This window comes from Ambystoma mexicanum, chromosome 6q (genome assembly GCF_040938575.1).
Source record: "Ambystoma mexicanum isolate Mex_15411 chromosome 6q, UKY_AmexF1_1, whole genome shotgun sequence".
Taxonomy (NCBI): domain Eukaryota; kingdom Metazoa; phylum Chordata; class Amphibia; order Caudata; family Ambystomatidae; genus Ambystoma; species Ambystoma mexicanum.
The window spans coordinates 207,444,001-207,458,773 of NC_090937.1; the positions used below are offsets into that span (position 1 = coordinate 207,444,001).

Consider the following 14,773-nt stretch of genomic DNA (forward strand, 5'->3'; position numbering starts at 1 on the left):
GAGGCAAAGGAGGCGTTTATGAATGCTGTGAGGATTGGCACCGGGGCGGCAGCACAGTCCTTGGTGATCATGGCTGGGCAGTCATCACCTTTGCAATTAGATGTTTGAGGTGTTTCAGGAGGGTGAGGACTTCAGCTTTGGGGACATCATTTAAGGAGAAGAGGGGGAAGTCCTGGTGGAGAGGTTAGTGGTGGGTGTGGCTGGGGGAGTGATCAAGGCATTCTGGTTAGTTAGGATTCTGCTATGAAAAAGGTCCAGTTTATTAAGCATGGCAGTTTGGATATTTGAACACCAAGCTTCATCGTTGGAGACGACCTGTGTAGTAGAAGCTGGTGATTGTAATTCCCTGAAAAAGGCAAAGATCTCCTTAGATCCAGATTTTGCATTGGCAATCCTGGTGTTGAAAGAGGCGGCTTTGGCTAGGATGATTGCCTTTTTGTATTGTGCAGCTATCTAGTTAAATTTGAGTTTTGTAGATTCTAGGGGTTTCGTTTTCCAGGTGGAGAGGGCAGTGTGTCTCATGGGCCGGAGTTCAAGTAGTTGCGGGGTGAACCAAGAGTTTGCATGTCTGACCGTTTTTGTTTTCCTAGTTGACAGTGGGGCTATGGCGTTGGCTGCATTTTTTGGTGCAGAGTTCTATATCTCAGCTAAAGCTGCAGTGTCATTGGAGAAGGGAGGTCTGAGGACAGGGGTTTGTAGATAATGCAATAGCTTCTCTTCGGTTAGCTTGTGTCTGCTACGAGCTAGAGAGGATAATAGAGGAGTGGTAAGAGGTTTTCGTTTCGTTGGCATGGGGATGGAGAAAAGGATGACATGGTGGTCTGTCCAGGGGCAAGGGGATTTTGAGCTGATGGATGGGGAGCAGTTATGGTCAGCTATCCAATCCAGGATGTAGCTTTTAGTGTGAGTTGGGTTCTTGATCGATTGTCTGAAACCCAAGGTATCTTGTGCTTTGGCAAGAAATCTGGCTTGTGAGTTCTCTTGATAGTTGAATCCGAGGTTCAGGTCTCCTAGTAGGATGGACTTTGAAGAGATTTTTAGATTGTCGGATAGGAGATGAAGGAGGTTCTCGTGGTAGTCAACCATGGGGCCAGAGGGATGGTAAACGATGTGTATTGTGATGGTGCAGTTAGGGGAGATGGTAAGCTTGAGGGACAGAATGTCACTGTTACCTTCGAGAGAGGTGATGATCCGTCTAAGAGGAAGGGATTCTTTAGCTATGAGGGCTAATATACCCCCTTTGGTGTGGTGGCAGTCCTGACGGTAGATGTTGTAACCTTGGGGAAGGGCTAAGGAGATGGTGGGGCCAGAGGCCTCATCAGGGCAGGTTTCCGAGATGGCTAAGAGGTCCAGGTTGTGAGCAGTGAACAGTTTGCAAAGTTCTTCGGGAGGTGGCTATTAATCACATCTGGGTGGTTGTGGCTGGAAGGCTGGGAGTGTGAGCTGTACTTAGCTTGGAGCCGGAGTGGTTGATGTTGGGGATGACAGGGATCGGCATAGCAAGTTTTGATTTTGTAACAACATTTGAGCGCAAAGTATTTACAGGTGTGATCTTCAAATGAGGTGGGGCAACATTTGGATCAGCTATATTTGGGGTTAGGTCATAGGCAGTGGGATAGTGATTGGCAAGAAACAGTTTAGACATATCAGGATTGGCATGAACAGTTACATTTGGGCACGGATTGCAGGCAAATGAACCAATCAGATGCCTTGGTGTTACCTCCTGCGTTGGTAACCATCTATCCAGATCAGAGGGGGTGGTCGTTTAATGAGTGGATATGATGAGGTCCTGGGATTTCCTAGGTGGGTTGGGGGAGGTAGCTTTGGCAGGTGCAGCACTTGGAATTTGATTAGGTGTATGAAGGGTTCTGTATCCTTTTCTTAGCTTCGGCAGGGAAATAATGCTCTTTATGAGAGTGTGGTCAGAGGTGGCTGGGGCAGAGTAGCGTCTAGAGTGAGTGCCTTTTGAGGGGTGGCTGGGGACAGTTCTGCTAGAAAGGGAGTATGTGTGTCCAAAAGCCCTCATCACCCAGGAAAACATGTAGCACCTGTTTAACCGAGGACTTGCTAAACTGCTGGAATGACAGGACAGGTTGTGGGTCAGGCACGGGGTGCATTAGAAGAGGAGTGTGTGATTCAGCTTGCTTGAACAGCAAAAGGTTCTGGATTTCAAGTGTGAGAATAGATGGTGCAGGCTAGTATTGACGACCACTGCAATGTGTGTGTGTGTCTTTATACTAAATTACATGGGGTCCATGTGGGGGTGAAGATGGGGCGGCAGGGGTCGTTGAGAAGGTGTTTACAATGTGCGTGATGCGGAAGGCGGTAGGGGAGACAGTGAGCGATTGGCGGAGACTCTGTGAGACCGGTTTACCTACAATTGTTTTTTTGTGCGACAAGCAACAGGCCAGGGACCATCGCAATTTTTGACCTTTCAGGACAAACTTGACAACACCTGATGTGCACATTTGAAAATGTGTAAGTAGATGGTGCATTTGAAAGGATATTTTGACAGACACTTTGGTCAAAACTACCACATGTACAAATGCACTACGTCATCAAACTAGGGCGGAGTGGAGATGAATCTAAGCGCATTACAGACGTACACCTTTGAAATCAATAGACACCCCTCCCGAACTCGCCTCATTCAGTCTTGAATTGTGTACGGTCATCCCGTACAGCGGTCCCCAGCTCGTTTTGTACGTTCTAAACCCTAACATAACATAAGTGGGTCAATACTGCCCACAAAACGTTTCCAGACTGGCCAGTCAAGCCAGCCCTTCTAGAATTACCCTGACAGCCAGTGTGAGCATGTGCCTATGGGTAAATCAGGGCCCTGGGCCTAGAGTCAGAGGGCCTGATTCATGGAATTATCAGTGCAGTAAATAGGTACTTTGTGCGGCAAACTGCATGCAAAATCTCGTCCTTTGATTCATGGAATCGACTGTGCAGCACTTTCTCATACTTTGAGGGGACTTCGTGGAGGCTCGGCCCGTCACTGGCTGAGTGCATTGCGCGAGACACCCCACAGAGCGTGGGCAAGGAATGGGGCAGAACTAGGAAAATGGAGAAAAACAAGGGGAAATGTGGGCATTACGACGGACGGCCTGCAGGCAGTCCATTGCACGCAACACTATTGCGTGGAATGATACGTATTCATGGATCCGACTGCTCAACCTCTCGGCAGGGAAATGGCCATGCAAAGCCCTCATTCGATCCGCCACCCGAAGGTAGGCTTACAGACACTTGTGCATAGGATGCACCATACCATGCAGAGGTAAGATCGACTGTTGGATTTTGGGGTGCGAGTATGAGACCAAGGTCCTGATCTAACTTAGGAGTGCACCTACGCATTGTTGTGGAGTGCAGGAACAGTTTACTGGGGTTCGCACATAGATTTTCTGAGTCTTACTCGAGCTACGATAAATCATACGCATGTTGTCGGGGTGCCGGTAACAGTTGCAGGGTACCGCGCGCAGGTTCCCCAAGAGGCTTAAGGGGGACCCAATGCCCAGTTTTAAGGGTGCATGTATTTGCGCCGGGGTAGCACGTAAAGGTAGCCTTTTCTGGCTGTTTTTTTGTGTGGGGGCGTGTCAGGGGCATTCCGGCCGCAACTTGCATATACGGTTACTTTGCGGTAACAATTCCATGAATACGCAGAGCCCGTAGAAAAACTTCTGCACGCAGGCTTGCGCAGAGTCATTCTCGGCATGCCGGATTTGTGGTATCTCTGCGCACTATTCCATGAATCGGGCCGAGAGTGTCCCATTTACCTTTTGCCAAATTCGTCAAACCATCACACCTGCGCGCAAATGTCTTCAATCTGTCGTTTGCCTTGTGGCCTCCACACCTGGCATATGTACTGCAGACCAGATGAGACCTTCCTTACAAATAATGTCTAAAGTGATTACACAACTTTCTGTAATTGCTTCTTGTTACAGCTCCTCCTCGCATCTTCCCAAGTACTGCGGCAAGTGTGGCGGTTGTGTGGCACTTTTGCTAATCCATACATATTACTAGACTGCAGCACTAGGCATAGAGTATAACATAAATGTTGCTTTCGGTGCACGCTCCAAGACTACCTTTCATAGACGAAGAGTTACGAACAGAATCATTACAAGTGAGTCAGAGGAAATGCCTCGGAAATGGCGATTTTATGAATGTGTCTTACCTATGCGGATCATTTCGTCAGTAGCAGCCTGGAAGAAAAAAAAAGAAAGATTGCCATTAGTTTTTTTTTGGTCCGCGTGCACGCCGCCCTCCGCTGGAATAGAGCTATTACTGTACTGGGCTCGCGCTGCACGAGGACAGCTCCGAGATACTTCTCAGTTCACCGGTGGGGATTTTCCATAAGCGAATAAGCAGCTGTTGCCACCTATATGCCTGCAGACTTCATAATATGTTTAACATAAATAGAGCGCGCTCAAGAAATTCTAATGCTGAATGGGCCCTTCTATAAAGTCAGAGAGGCGCTGCCAACTGCACCCGGCAGCCAAAGGCCCTAAAAATTAATTAAGCAGCGAGTCCTGAGGGGAACTGCCGCCGCCTTCTCCTGGAAAAAAATCGTCTATATCCTGTCAGCTTACCACCAACCTAGTTATTGCCCCAGTGGACAGAGTGAAAAGTGTCCTCCATTCACCGCTGGGGCAGGGCAGGGCCGGGGCGCTTCAGCGGGGCGCGGGCAGCAACAGCATGGTAGGGGAACTCACCAAGCCACACGTGAGCAGGGAGAAATAGGGCATGACCTCCCGAAGTTGGCAACAACAGTCCAACTAGAACAATATGAGGGTCCGGGTGACTCCAAAAAGCCATACCCTTAGTGTGGATTTGTATTTGGCCTCAAGCTATCTTGTACCCCTTACTTCTGAGGGTTTACTTTGCAGGATAGAGGGAGAGGAGGTGGGGTATGCATGCATCACTCTTTGGAAACATGCACATTGGCCAGTGGTGGCATTCTTGGCATTGTCATAACCATTGGAATAAGTGTCCCTGACACCAGCGTGCATTGCATGCAGGGAAACAACGGAGGCCGAAAGCAACTGCGAGGGCCATGTTGGGGCAAGTGAGGACGTTTGGCATGAGATGAAAATGCCATTGCACGGCATAGACAGAGAGTGGCACTGTGTGTCCCTTGGACTTGAAAAAGGAAACCCACTGTGCCAAAAAGCATGAAGGAAAGTTGCTGGCCTGCAAAACATTTCAGATGTGTGGTCTTCTGCAGTATTCCAGAAACACCACCTCTGCCAGTGTTACCCTTTAACGTAACGTGTGTGTCATTTTTTTATGTCCATTTCCACCCTCACTTTGGAGTTGTAAATGGATAACATCCTGTAGTGGTACATACCAATACTTTACATACTTTTAATGCAGGGTTCCATGTGTTAAAATTGCGGCAAAAATGGCTGTCGACACCAAATATCGTGGCAAAAAGGCTGTCGTTTTGCTGCCGCAATCCATGTAAAGGATGCGGGGGACACCCCCGTAACCCCTGGATCCATTAAACCATTTAAGGGGAGTGGGGAACACCCCCACAACCTCCGCTCCCCTTAAATGGTGTAATCGGGTACACCTTTACCGGGTCAAACCACAGCATTTTTGCTGCGATTTTTTGTACAAGTGACAGTTTTGCTGCGATTTTATCACTGCATACCTAATGCAGTACATAGGTAGGGGTCCCACCTGTTCACACCCTTATCATGGCCCATTCTCAAAATGTCTTTTAGTTTTAGCTATTTGGTGGCAATTTCACCCATAAGCCAAAATTACTGAGTTGGTGTACAGCTAGCAGGGTGATGATGTGAGGAGGGACACAGCCTATGTGAGTTGTTTGGGTATTTGCCCACCCGTAGCCATGCAAATCCCTATGTCCATTCCCAGGACTGGACTGTGACTGGCTCACAGGCGCTCTGACCTCTACATCGTCGCCTCTTGTGTGGTTAACGCTTTTACTTCCAAATGTTCTTATGGGAAAGGGACTGTGCTTGCCCACACTGTGGCATATGGGGCCACTTGGAAAAACATGTCTGGGCCCTCTTTTTCGGTTCCCAGTCCAGCCCTGGCAATTTCACCCATTACCCGCCCTCCCCGCCTGGTATCTCTTTGAGCTAGCTCCATCAAGAAGTAACATCTCACTTTGGTCTGTCAATCTCTGGCAGTCTGCTGAGAGTTAACAGCTTAATGGCTCCTGTATATGTGCTCCTGGTGTAACACAAATATATAAAGGGTGACTTCCGCCATTTGATGTATATCTGCTCCCTGCACTGCCAGTCTGTTAAAAACAAGCATTAAAAAGGCCAACTGTTTTGGCTTCTGTACACGTCTTAGAAGTGTATTTGCCAAGTACCACTAATTACACAATGTTCTAGCTGTTGCCAACTTATGGGTAGGTCGTATCATTATGGCACTGCCTGGCAAATACTAATATCATGCCAACACACAAGCCACAAATGTTGGCTTTGCCAATGCTTGTTTACTGTACTGTCTTCTGTACTTAAAAAGTCACAAATATTGTTTGTGTTTAGGGCTGAGCTATAAAAAAAAAGGCAGATTTTCGCCATTAAAATATGCCTTATTTACTGCAGCGGTATTCCATCAGAATACCGCCAGAGTTAAATATATCTTGCAGCCAATGGATTTACTGTTACCACCCAAACCATAGGGCACCCATCTTCAACAGGTGAAAAGCTTTATCAAAAGTGCATTCTTGCTGAGTTTCTTGTTTTTGTTCTGCTTTTCATAATGGTTTGCCTTTTTTTATCAAAACCCCTTGACTATTAACAATCTTTTTTTAAAAGAAAGTGCTTCTTTTATAATTGCATGTTAGGAGGTGATTACAGATTTCTGGCTCTCTCACCAATTCTCGCTGGGTTGTAGCCTCAAATGTTTGCATATATGACACTATCCTTGCACATAAGCACAGGCACACAGACGAACACACATCACAATCAACACAAATGAAACAAGCGAACTTCAACACAAAAGCGCACGCACGCAGAAAAGCATACACTGTCAAAAAGGCCTAAACACACAAACAGCACAGAGAACACATAGGCTAGCGATCATAGAGAGAATGCGAGGATTACGAGAGGTGACGTAATAACAGTGAAAGGTGAGACGAGAGAACTGGAGAAAGTTAGAGACAATGGCAGGTAACGGTAAGTGACTACTAGTGAAGGAGTGTGAGACACAAGAGACAGTGAAAGAGGAGTTGAGAAAGAGAAACAAGAGAAGGACCACAACTAGTACACGCGAAGCAGGCCTGCGTGTGGGTGCCCTGATGAAACAGTTCAGTGTGCTCTCTCAGAAGCCGCACGAACTTCGAGGAATCGTTTCCAGATTGCAGCGGAGGGCAGTGGGAGGGCCCTGTGGGAACCGGCGTGCCTCCCGCAGACCTATCCTGAGCCTCCCTGCCCCCAGCGTGTCTATCAGGAGGCACTTTCCACAGGGGGGGGGCAACGTTTCAGTGAACTTTTGAATCCCCCCCCCTCACTACCCCGTCACATTTTCGATCCCTCCCCACTCGCCGAAGGTTCTCTGGACGCTCTTTATTCCACAAAACCCCTTTCCTGGACAGAGTTCCAAGCCTTTCCACTCCCGAAACGGAAAAGTGTAGACGTGTATGGCGGCCCCGTCTATTCTTTGCCATGCAGAGAGGGAGGTCAACACACACATGGCAGGTCATGTCATCACAAGCAGAAAGAACAGCTACGTAATTACGGCAGGTGAAGCGTCTGCCCTGCAAAGCCGTCCTGCCCCAAAGAGTGCACGTCTGGGGCAGGGGCGGCGGGAGGGAGAGACAACCAACCAGCGGCGATTATTAAAGAGGCGCACTTTAATTTAGCAAAGCGCAATGACAGCTTCCAAGTGAAGACGGAATAGTCCCAGTGCACGCTGTGGAGAGTAGGACCAGGGCTGCAGTGCACATGAGGGCAAGTAGCCACACAGCTGCAGTGGCCATGTAGGTCATTGGGGGCATGGTTTAGAAGCACATTGGGGTTGGGTAGAAATGCGCATTGGAGGTAGGGAGGGCTATGGTTAAAGTGCAAATGTGTTACGGTGGGGCATGTTTGCATTACACCTGGGTTTTGGCAGGGATATGGTTGGAGTTTTGACCCGGGATACGTAGGGATATGCGGTATTGCTAAGGGGGAAAGTGGGTGTGTGGTTCCAGTGCACTTGGGTTACCGAGAGGGGGCGGGGGGGGGGGGGGGGTTGCAGGGCACATGTGGCTAAATCGGGTTATAGTAGGGGTTGGCAATGCACATCGTTAATGGCTATGGATGCCGAGAAGTGACAACTCGTTCGATGAGGTATGGTGCGGGGTTGCACCGCGCAAGGCAGCTTGTGAGGGGTCTCCCGTGTAATGGCAGTACACACACACACAGGGCGTGAGGTGCATGGTGTGAGGCGGTGGGCACATGGAGCGGCAGAGGTGTGCACAGGGGTGGCACAGTGCGTGCATGAGAGGTGTGGGTGCCACTTACTTGCTGAGCTGAAGTCCTAAGGTCTAGCAGGGCTGCTGCCAGCACGGCACAGTAGAGTGACAGGAGAAACATCCCACGTCCTGGAGGAGAACCGACCCCCGTGCAGCGACAGGCACTCGGACACCAAGCGGAGCTATCGACAGGCACCGAGGGCTTCCCTTCCCCGCAGGAACGTGTCTCTGTCCCGAATCGTCTCCTGACAGTTCCCGCTGCTTTCTCTGTGTCCTCCCTCCTCAGGCAGCGCAGGGACGGGGCTAGCGCAGCGTCAATTCCTAAACTAGCTTCTGTTTATTTTTCTAAAGGAAGACAAATAAACCGTCGTTGTTTTCTTTTTCGTAAGGGCGGGGAGGCAGGGGGGGTTCATGGACTTTGGTGGTAGTTCGTTTGTCACTACGTGGGGCTGTGAGAGTCTTCGGCGACTCCTGTTGCTCGGAGGGAGCTGTCTCTGCTCTGCTTGGCCGGTCCGCCTCCGGGGGCTCTTAATGCGGGTCGGGGCCGCGCCCCCAGCCGCCCACGTCACCAGCTCTGTCCGCTATAGAGGAGCTCCGGGGGGAGTGGGGGATAAAGCAAGCCCACAAGGGCAGCGGCCCAGGAGGGTTATAGTGGCGCCTATGATTGTACACTCCATCCCCTTCTTTAAGTTGTTATATTTTTATAAACAAAAATGAGAAATGTTAGTTTCTTTGGCTGTAATACCACAATAAAAAGGTGCTGCGACATATCAGCAAAATGGCACAAAAAGAGGAACAGCACCAGTGTATTCTTCTTCTTTTTGGTTCCCCCAAAATGAGAAAACAGTGCATTCGCGTTTCCCCTCCAATGCTTCCACACCATGTTTTTTTTGTTTTTTAATGCACACCCTTCCCCTCACACATGTACCCCAGGCAAGCACCCAAAGCATAACTTCATCAGGTGACTTGCTCATGCCCGGTACCCTGGCACAGTGTATGTGGCTGGGTGGGGGCAGAGCCCACGGCTCCCTGGGAGCAGGCCACCCTAGTATTTATGGCCGGGCACTCTTAAATCTGTATCTCGCGCTCTAAGCAAGCGCCCTCCACTTTGTTGGATGACATGCGTCAGTCACTTCACTTTATAGTTTTGTTCCTCCTTCTCGTGGGTAGGGCAAAAGGCATCTGTTGTGTGCCTTTTTTTAACATCTGACATCCTTCTTTGTGTGGTGTTGCGATTGCATTACACGTCTGTTGCCACAAACCTATTGGCGCTGGGCTTTACCAGGTACATGCAAAGGTTCCATTGATCCTAAGAGGGCGAGCTGCCAGGCATCTGCTCCAGTTAGGAGTGGACTGGGAACCAAAAGAGGCCTTGGAAATAATTTTCGAAGTAGCCCCATACTACACATTTTCAGCAAGCCCAACCAACCCTTATCCGATGAGAACATTTAAAATAGATTACCCCACAAAAGAGGCCCAGGGTGCAGGGGCCTACCAAGAAATCTCCAGAGTTCCTTTTAGTCCAGTTCACCCCTGGCTCCAGCTGTGTTTGACACATTTTCACCAGGCAACCTAATCGTATGCGTTCTGATACTTTAATCTGAAAATGTGTCTTGTTTTAAGTCAAGAAAACGTTCAAAGATACCTCAACCTCCTATCCCCAAAGTTCTCCCTATCCAGCCCAACAGTTCTAGAAACGACAGCTGTAATACTCAAAAAATGCAAACTTGTAGCAATGAAAATTAATTACCCATAACGCCCAACCGCGTGACCTTAATAAGGGCAGCTAAAGGCCTCCATTGCCCACCCCTGAGGGTCCGAAGGCATTTAGCACCTGCCAGGGGGACGGGGATAGAGATTCAACCGAGAGAGGGCAGAGAACGAGTTTGCTGAGAAAATCGCCACACAGTGAGCCACTTTGCCTGAAGAAGAAGCACAGATACAGGAAGTAAACCTCGATGACAAGGGCCAGTGGGACGTGAAATGACATAAGAGGCAGTGCATAGACAATAGTGGCCACACTGACAACTCATATAGACTGCCACACTGCCAGGCACACGGGTGCTGACAGAGAGATGTGATGCATAGATAGCATTAGGCTAGCGTTCGCCACCCAGGATCAAGGAATTCTGGACAACTACAGTGATGAATGCCTGAATATCCTTGATCCTGACTGGGCAAGCAAACTCAAACGTTCGAGTCGCGGGAGCTAAAATATGAGAGCACAGTCTAAAGCCCTTGAAATCATTATTGATCTTTTAAGCCTCCCCCACCTGAAATCTATAATGAGAGATATAAGTATTGGTGACCCCTGTGTGGCCGATCTACTGATGTCCATTGATTAGACTCCTTCAGCATTCGTCCACAAAGCAGCCACACATCCAGGACAGTAGAGTTCCCTTGGAGCAGAGAAGTCATGATGTCTCCTCTCTCACTCCTGCCAAATTTTAAGCTAAAGACACCTACTTCCAAGTCCACCAAAAGAAAGTTCTAATTGCATGATAAATCCCTTTTTCACTGCGCTTAAAATTGCAAAAATATTAGTATCTTAGATTTATTTTGAGATATTGATAGGCCAGTGGTCTGCTATCTTTGGCTGTTCTAATATTTTGGAGTCCTCTAATCGTGGCCTACCTATTGCTGATAGCTGCGTTAGTGCTACTTCCAGACAGACTATCGTTTTTTTTTTTTTTTTTTTATTTATTTTTTATTTCATTTAGTTTATACAAACTTTTTGAAACATGAAAGGGTAAGAGAAGAGAAAAGAAAAAGAAGAAGAAGAGTTTCCATATTACAAAGTGCCCGAGAAGCAGAATTTAAGCAGAATACATCTTAGTCACAATAGTTTTTGCAACAATTTTATTATCCTTTGTTGCTAGCCTTCCAATCCTGTTTTCCGATCCATATTATGATTTGCAGATTCTGCATGTTTCCGGGAATGGGTCAGCCAGTTTTCCTTATTTTCACCCATTTGGATTCTGCTTCTGTAGCACATATAGCATTTCTTACTCTGCTCTTTTAACCAGATTAATTTAGATTTTTTAGCGCAAGCTCCAGATTTTGTAGAAAGTTAGTCAATCCAAAAATTTCCTTTTCTCGTGGATTGAAAAATTTGCGCCACAACTCATCTCCGCACAGGGTAGAGTATTGTTTTACTAAGTTTCCTAGAGGCACAGATCTTATGTCTTTCAGGTTTTCGCAGTACAGTACAAGATGTTTGAGCGTCTCTTGCTGTTTCGTACAAAAGCGACAACTTAGTGGTGCTAATGCGTTTCGAGTTCTTACGGCATAACTTACTCTTGTGTTAATTAGATTCATTTGGAATTTCATATACGTCACTCGATGTTTAGTACTCGGTGATTTTATCAAGTATTGTAACATTACGTTCCGGTCTTTAGCCTCTATTGCAGCATCTTTCATTAGTTTATGCCGATTTCGCTCATCAACAGTTAAGCACCAATCCAACTCCCATAACTTTTGCTTAACAGAATTTGGATTGGTTTCCAAGGTATTTTGATCAATACCCATCTCCGCTAGCTTGTTTTTACAACCAGTTGCCCATTTCGATATAACTGATTCCGGATTTCCCTTCAGAGCGTCCTGTAATATTTTATACTGGGGTAAGCAGTCAGTTATAGTTATCTTTCTATATATGGATAGCATGTTCCATAGGACTCGGGCCTGCATAGATATTAGATTAAGTTCATATCGAATGCAGGCACTCGAGATTCCCTTTTGTAGGTGAAGAACTCGCCTCCAGTATTGATTTTCCATTTCTGGCCATTGGGTTGCAGATACTCCTAGTGCACTTTCTGCACTATATATCAGTGTTGGTATAACTTTTTGATTATAGTGGGCTAGAACAGGTAGAAGAGAGAATTTCCCGAACTTTTTATTTATAATAACTCCTTGACATGCCAACTGTCTGCATTTCTGTTTTGCATTGTCTGCCCATGGTGAGTCGTTTATGTTACTATTGATCCACATTCCTAAGTATTTTGTTTTTTTCACACATCTTAAGTTGTCTTTATAAAGCCTCCATGTAGGTACACAGTTTTTATTTTGCTTATTATTTCTTGTGAGGTCTTGAAAAATTATTATTTCTGATTTTGCAGAATTGATTTTTAATTTATTTTTCTCCACGTAGCTTTCTAAGGCTCTTAGTTTTCTTGTCAAACCAATTGGGGTTAAGTCTAGCAAGACGATGTCATCAGCATATAGCATCCAGTTTACCCGTGAGCCGTTAATTTTGGGTGGGAAAGAAGTTATGGATTCTAGACTTTCACCAATGTCAGACACGAACAAGGCGAACAGCGTGGCTGCTAGGGGACAGCCTTGTTTCACGCCTTGGTTTGTGCGTATTGCCTTACTTAAAGTTCCGCTGGAGTCCAGTCTAACCTTAATTTCTGTATCTGTATACAGTTCTTTTATTGGTTTAAGTAGATTTTCAGGACATTTCCAGTTTTTCATCTTACTCCAAAGTAGCTCTCGATCAATTGTGTCAAAAGCACTGGATAGATCCACAAGCGCTACATAAATTTTCCTATTTTGGCGGATGGCTTCCATTTTTAGGAAATTCAGGATCGTTAGGTTTAGGCCACATCCGACCCCTTTTACAAATCCTGATTGCCGCGGATCATATCGTTTGGAGTCATTAATCCAGTTTGTTAGTTGGGTTTGCAGTTGGGAAGCAAAGATTTTTCCCACCACGTCGAGGAGCGCTATTGGCCGATAATTGCTTGGATCATCACGCTTCCCTTTCTTAAAAATAGGTATAACAATAGCGCTCTTCCAAGATGTAGGGATTTTTCGATTCTCTAAGATATTTGAAAATAACAGATAACAGAATTCTGTCCATAGTTCAGGCTGCTGTTTTAGCAGGTAATTTGTTAACCCATCGGGTCCTGGGGCTCTTGATGTGCTTAGTCTCATGATATTTTGAGAGATATCTTCTTTTTTTATGACAATTGACCACTCACTCTCCGGTGTAGTGCACACTTCTCTTTTGATATCATTATTATAAAATATTCCTGCATAATGTTTTACCCATAATTCTTCTGGTATTATGTTTTTCATTATGGCACCTTGAGGAGTCGAGATGTTATTCAGGTAGGACCAAAACTCACTTGTGTTTCTTTTAGCTAATGTTACCATCATGCATTCCGCATCCCGTTGCAGCATTATGTGTTTATGGCTAATGAGCCAGTTCTTATAGGTTTGTTTAAGATGTTTCTCTGTACTTTTGTTGCTCAAGTCTGTTTTTTTTTTTGAGCATTCTTAGTTCTTTGTTCAATTTTTTTTTTCCTTTCATTTAGTTCTTCATCCCATACATGTTGGTTTCTGAAATCCGATCTAGCTTTACGGGATTTCTTCTCTCGATATATCTCTAAAAGGGATATATATTCAATTTTGTCTGCCTCTGGTGTTTCTTCCAAGGATTTTAGCAATGAGTTCACATTGATCGCATTTAGACGTAATCGATTGCGACCGGGTTCTATCATTAAATCATTTTTAGCAGTTTCAACTCGGCTTTCCATATGTTCTGTCTGCCAGTACAGTTTTACTAGACTGTGGTCGCTGTGTTTCATTTCGATAATTTTTAGCTGTGTAACTTCACTTTTCAATTTTTCATTTGAAAACATATAATCTATGGTTGATCTTAACGCATTTCTCCGCCATGTTGGTTGTTGCGGGATGTCCCCTGTGATTTCCCCATTCATCATCTGTAGATTCCAAGATTTCATTTCGTTCAGCCATAGCTTGGCCACTTGATCTCTCTCTTCTTCTTTCTCATCATTTCTGCTCGGTAGACAGTTTATATTGAGATCGCCGCATATTAAGATGTTTACGTTTTTTTCCGTCCTCTTAATATTGCAGATGATTTCTGATATGGTTTCTATAAACAGCTCTGCTTTAGTTGCAGCATGTTGCCAATAAATATTTATCAGCATTAGTAGATTCTCGTTTTTCCTTGTACACATCGATAGTTTGATTTTAGAGACTTGTATGTATGATGAAATGTTAATTGAGGATAAGATACGTATGCCACTTTTGATTTTTGCAAGGGTCATCATTCCTGACATGGGCCGTCCCTTTTTCCCTTTTAATGCTTTGTTAAATGCAATCTCAAACCCATTTACAATTGGAGTGTCAATTAACCATGTCTCTTGTAGACATAATAAGTCAATATCTTTTAGTTCATTTGGGATTTCTCCAAGCAGATGCATATAGCCTCTTGTGTTCCATGAGGCTATGCATATCTTGCCGGCCTCGTCGGTCTTTTGGCATTAACTATTGTTAATGTTGTTAATGGTTTTCGCAACCCACGTCCAATCATGG

At 45.9% G+C, this 14,773-nt stretch overlaps 1 protein-coding gene across 2 annotated transcripts in view; it reads right to left on the minus strand.

Moving 5' to 3' along the window:
* ADAMTS3 (ADAM metallopeptidase with thrombospondin type 1 motif 3) overlaps positions 1–8,943 on the minus strand; it is a 675,879-nt gene extending 666,936 nt beyond the window's left edge. For both annotated transcript variants that reach the window (XM_069630646.1, XM_069630645.1), the window contains exons 1-2: positions 8,484–8,943; positions 4,172–4,199 (exon numbers count right to left, since the gene is read on the minus strand). In XM_069630646.1, the coding sequence (XP_069486747.1) occupies positions 4,172–4,199; positions 8,484–8,555 (100 nt within the window). In that variant the 5' untranslated portion in view covers positions 8,556–8,943. The remainder of the gene's footprint in view (positions 1–4,171; positions 4,200–8,483) is intronic.
* Positions 8,944–14,773: the final 5,830 nt, after the last annotated feature.